Here is a 5807-nt window from a genome sequence, read left to right on the forward strand (position 1 = left end):
CATCTCCACTCGTGTCCCCCAAATCGTCCTCCAAAGGCTGCCGAATTGAGTGATTGGGGGACGTCGCTCCCCAGCCGAGTCCCCCAAACGCCCACCCCAAATGAATATTAGTGTATAAAAATAAAGATCTACACTCAAATTTGATTATATATTATAAAGTTTGAATGAAAACGGCTAGATTTCATCTAAACCCTAGCCTACTGACTGCTCGGCGGTGCGTTCGACGGTCCTGCCCCATCGTCGCCACCCCTCCGCCAGCTCCTGCTGCGCGCGCCGCCTCTCCATGTGTAGGGCGGTGACCAGACTCCGCTGCTCCAGCAGCGTGTCGCCGCCTGCCCTCCCCTCTGTTGCGCCGTCTAGAGGGAGAGCTCGACGGCGCGGCGAATTTGTGCCTCTTCGCGGGCACGCGCGTCGTCCTGGAGCTTCTTCTCCGACTCGAAGGACTCAACGAGCGCGCGTTGCTGATCCGCCGCCTCGTTCGGGTGCGGCCCGTTGTTGTCGGACCACTTGAAGTCGTCGTCTTCCTCCTCCCCCTCCTCCTTCGTCCCCGCCTGCTCCTCCGCCATTTGCGCTGCCAACGCGTCGGCCTCCCCCGCCAACGCATCCGCCCTCGCACCCTAGGCCACCTCCGTTCCCAGACATCGGCGGCCTCTGTAGAGGCGGCGCCATGCGTTTCGCCTGGGGGCAGTATAGCGGGATGCCGGGGGGGGGGGGGGGTCGTCGTGGATGCGCTGGCGGTAGCCGTACTCCGCCTGCGTCGTGGCGACGTCGCGGCCTTGCCACCAGGCCCGGCGGCCGATGCGGTTGAAATGGCCGACGTCGCGGCCGACCGAACGTGCGAGCTCGATGTCGCGCTCCTCTTGGAAGCGGCACAACCGGTGGGTGTGTCGCGCGGCGTCTGCTAGATTGGTGGTCGCGGCGGCTAGGGTTGGAAGACGGGGAGAAGAGGAGAGGAGTGCGCCGGTGCGGTTTTAAGGGCGACGGCGGACGCACATTGAAGGCGCGTGGGGGAGGTGGGTGCTCGCCACTTGGCCAGTTGCCATCCTCATCACCGCTTCGATTTCCTAGCAGAGCGATTGACGCCGATGACTGTCTGGCACACGTCGTTTTTAATGCAACCTGTCGCCTCGAGTCGCTGCCAAGATGGCCCCATCCGCGAAAACCGTCATGCCACAAGGTGCCGGCGTGCCCGATTTGTGTCCTTCGCGAAGGGGTCGGTACGTGATTGTCGGCGCTTCTATTGGACTCGAAAGTGCGCCGGCGTTTTTTGGGACGCGTTGGTTGGTGCGAGCCCATTTTGAAGAGAAAAAAGTGGCTTAGCATGTTGCAGAGGTGCCACGGTGGCTGCCACGTAAATTGTTAAAGAACAAAATCAAATCATTGAAGCTCCTTGTAACAAACCACCCCTAGAGTAACTGGTTAGTGCAAAATATAGTTTAACTTACTGGTTTGTGCAACGTTCTCCTGGAGAGTTGCTGGTTTGTGCAATTTTCTCTTTTTAGAATCATGTTCCTAGTTCCAAGCGGCTCTTCTTGGACTGTACCACAATCGTAATCAACAACTACAAACAAGATCTGCTACAGAATGTTCAACTTGCAAGGATGCTGTTGAATTGATCGAATAGATTATTGCCATATGGCATAACCATGCATACAGTTGAGTGACAACATATACTAACACCAAAATCTGCATACAACTCCCTCCAACTCCGTGTTACACATGCTTGCCCTGTTCACAAAAAAAAAAACATGCTTGAATGGAGATTTTGATATGACAACACCAACACAATATGATCTTTTCATAATGTGGACTGGTGATGATTGCTCCAAGGTCACCTTACTTTGTCTATTTTCCAATATATTCTCTACCACATGGAGGGAGATTTGCAGAGAGTTCAGATGATAACACAACTCATTTCTCGATATTTAGTTTCGCGGGCAGCTCAGATGATAACACAACTCAATTCTCAGTATTTAGTTCAGCCGACACAAACTTTTGATTGCACAAGAATACCATTTTATGTGGTTCAACCACATGGACTGGATTACACAATATGGGTTCCCGTGGCTCAAAAAAGTCCATTTCTAGTCTCTTTAGCCATGGTTCATGCTGACAAGTAACCATTCTTTCGTTTTTGTACAAGTCAAATAGTGAACAGCCAAGTGTTACAATTGGAAACTGGGTAATGTATCTCATTCTAGCAAAAGTGCAACGGCACATGGCAAGATCCGTTGCAGTGCTACAGAAGAATAAACACATGTCCAATCGTCATCGGAGATGCTACAGGAACAAACAAGCTGTACCTACTGATCAATGGGGCTCCCATTCTCTCATATGTTGGGCCCTGGAAATCATAAGCACGAAAATCAACAGTGAGATGGGAAGAAAACTCTCCATAGCTTGCATGCTTCCACTAATAAGCAAAAGCCAGCAAAACATGGAAATCAAGGAGTGGCTACATATTAGGAATTTGAGTTCAACTGAACTATCTTACCATTTCGAAGAATGGTCTATGCCAAGGCCATTGCAGGTAAGTATCATACCCTTAAATCTTGAAAGGTACTCCTAAATAGAGGAAAATATAGCAAAATTAAAAAAGAACACCTAAAACAAGGATATGGTGTCAAGTTAAAGAAGCTCTTACGCGTGCAGTATACTGGTTGATCTCGTAACCGCCAGAAAAGTCATATTCAAGTCGCGTAATTGGATCACTTAAAACTGGAAAGACATGATAAGGGGAATCAGGAAACAAAAGTTAAAGAGCCATGATATATAGTAGTGTCATAATGCCATCAATTCCTATCACTAGAGAGTAGAAAGGGAAAAATAAGATCATCCGTGTCTAGAAAACAGACAGGAAGTTTGGAACAATACTTTTATAAGCTTCATTGATCTCCTGAAATTTTGCTGTGACATCATCCTCGCCCTTATGCTTGTCTGGATGCCACTTCTGTAGATAGGAAACCAGATGATGGTTAAATAGTGAGTTGATCCATAATTTTCTTCCAGAAGAAAAAAACTACTCCCAATTAAACAGCATTTGTTCAAAGAAAATAAGCTGGATATTAGATTACCAAAGCTAATCTTCTATAACTCAATTTGATGGTGTCATCAGATGCACCATAATCGACCTCCAGAACTTTGTAGTAGTCCTGCCATCACAGATGAACTCTATGAAATGAATATACTGGACAAACAATAAGAAAGAATAAACATGGGGTGTAACTGTGCAAAACCTATATATGGTGATTTATGCCCACTTTAATAAATATGAAGTGTGATAGACCATATGACCGACAGAACACGTGGGTTGTAGATAACTTGTGCACATTAGGAGTACCCATATACAGTCTAAGGCTCTCAGCACACGTGAATACAAGAAAAAGAACCCCATAGCAACACAGATTCACAAGGAGTATCCCTATCACAATCCATGATTCACTAAAACGTATGCAACATTTGAGTAAATGCCTATAGCAAGTGCCACTAGATAATCCCAACATATTCAGCTGAAACAGCAGATTCCTCTAGAAACCTACTTTCTGCAATTCAATGCAAGTTTTGCTTCAAGCACTCAGGAAAGCAAATTGATTAGGCAAATAAATACCACCCATGCAGAGTACATTCATCAGATTTGTATAGAACACAAATGCTTTGTATAGAACAATTTACCCCTAAACAGCACGACAAGTTTGTAATTCGCAGTTTCTGATAATAGAAGCACGAACTTTGTAAGTAGCATGCAAACCTACATTACTTGAGCTACATAACTCTACGAGGCCTGACTCGAAGTAAAAATGACAGCACATAAGACCCAAGTTAATATATCTCAGTTGCTGTTGTCTTGGAATGTTATGCAGAGGAAAAAGTTGTGAAAATTCCAATCCTTCGGAGCCAAACAATTGCTGGTGGTGGCCTCTGATTTTTATCACAGAAGTAGAGGGTGGGCTCCGATGACAAGAAGGGTAGAATGAGATGTACTCTTGCCGTTCTTCGTTCGGGAGCTGGTTGCCTTATAGCTGTTGCTTTTGCTCCTGGGGTTTGATCTTGAGGTTTTTCTAATTTGGTGCTGCTGGAGTCTGTCTCCAGATGTGTTGGACATGAGCTTGGTTCCAGGTGCGGCTTTGTGTGCAACAAGAACTGGAGTTCCTGTGAACGCTTGTTTATTTCGCTGTTTAGCAGCTTCTTAATTGAAGTTGGGAGCTTTGCTCCTTAAGTCGAAAAAAAGTTTAGGCAAGCAAGATGAACCTAGCAGGATATTGTCTTAGGAGGAGCTCAATAGAGAATTGCTTCCGCAAGATAGCCTAATTGGTAAGCCCGCCCATCTCGCGCCAGCTAGGAGCATATACATAAAAAAAACATAGTGGCCTAGCAAGCTAACCATGTACTCATTGCTAGTAATTGATTCATTTTGTGACAAACTTTGTAGCTTTGGTTAATGGGGGGAGATGGTGTTGCACTAATTTGAGGCTGCTGCTTCACATCGCCATTCAGTTCAAGAAATACTCTTGTTCCCAATATATTGGGAACAAGCGTAGGCCATCACACAGAGGAATAACAGAACATACGCTAATTTGAATTTGACCAATGGCCACTGGTGAGTATGGCAAAATTTAAACACAAACCAGACAGTACTTAACTACTCATAACTCGCAGCCTCGGACTATACTTGAGCACGGACTATTTGTGGGCATCTCTTCCCAGTACCATTTACCCAAAAAAAAAAAAAAAAAAAAAACTGAAAAGAATGCTAAAGGGGAGAAGACTGTCCTATCCGCCCACCAGGTTCCTCCAAGAAAAGAAGGAACGGCCGCCCACTCCCGGCACAACATCCTTCCTCTTCGAAAGCAAGCGCTACGCGATCGAACTGGAGCTACAGATCCGTGAACGGAAGCTAAAAAAACATAAATCTTTGGATCGCAGGGGGGCGGGGGCTACGCACCTTGTGGAGAGGCTCCTCGCTTGCTCCGTCCATGCAGCGTAACAATTCATCACCCCCGGCCTCTCTTCGCCTCGCCCGTCTCCGCTGAGCGCGATGGGGGATTCCGGATTCGGGCCTGTCCACTGGAGTGGTGGAATGGGGGAGCAGAGGGATCGCTGTGTGGATGGATCGCGAGGGCGGGGGCGGGTGTGGGATCGGAGGAGTTCTTGTTCCCCTCTCCTCTCCTTTTTTGTTTTTATTTTATTTCCTCTGTTTGTTTTATGAAGTTCTCCGTGATGGATAAAGAGGGGAAGATGGTGACGTGGATCCGACCGGGTCACCTGTCCTTTCGCGTGGCGAGGGTCCCGGTTCGGGCGGGCCGCTTGTGTCGTATGCGGCTCACAAACTTGGATTTTTGGGAGATTTTGTATGGGCCGTTCTATGCACGTTACAGCATGTCCAGCCGCCTCTTCAAACTTAAAAGGATTTGAGGCACCTTGGACAAAATTCCGTTCCTAGCTGCGTATCTCAAAGCCGTCTTCCGTCCGGTACGGCCTGATACGGTGTCCGGTATCCCGAGCCCGTTACGGCAGCTTCAACCCCAACGTCGTGTTCTACTCTTCGGTGAGCGCCCATGAGCGAGGTAGGCCCTGGTGCGGACGGCGGCCCGTTCACTGGCCGCAAGGGGCCGCTCGAATTACGTGCGTTGGTGGTGGTGAGGAGGAGGAGGGGCGGGCGCCGCACCTAGTTTTTGTTCGATTGTGCTTCCTTTGGTTAGTTCGACAAATCCATGGCGATGTACCGGAAGCACTCAAAAGGGCATAAGCCTTTGGCGCTAATGCATTGCTATAGCAAGCTCAAAACGAATGAGAAATGACGGTTGACG

At 47.8% G+C, this 5807-nt stretch overlaps 1 protein-coding gene across 1 annotated transcript; it reads right to left on the reverse strand.

Moving 5' to 3' along the window:
- Nucleotides 1-1993: 1993 nt before the first annotated feature.
- LOC127306599 (uncharacterized) lies at nucleotides 1994-5200 on the reverse strand. The gene is made up of 6 exons (XM_051337265.2): nucleotides 4943-5200; nucleotides 3075-3152; nucleotides 2875-2950; nucleotides 2645-2718; nucleotides 2495-2565; nucleotides 1994-2344 (listed from the first exon to the last, which is right to left on the reverse strand). Exons 1-6 carry the CDS (start codon nucleotides 4973-4975, stop codon nucleotides 2311-2313), a joined length of 366 nt encoding a protein of 121 aa, XP_051193225.1. The 5' UTR covers nucleotides 4976-5200; the 3' UTR covers nucleotides 1994-2310.
- Nucleotides 5201-5807: the final 607 nt, after the last annotated feature.

The sequence above is a fragment of the Lolium perenne genome, chromosome 6, assembly GCF_019359855.2.
Source record: "Lolium perenne isolate Kyuss_39 chromosome 6, Kyuss_2.0, whole genome shotgun sequence".
In the NCBI taxonomy this organism is placed as follows: domain Eukaryota; kingdom Viridiplantae; phylum Streptophyta; class Magnoliopsida; order Poales; family Poaceae; genus Lolium; species Lolium perenne.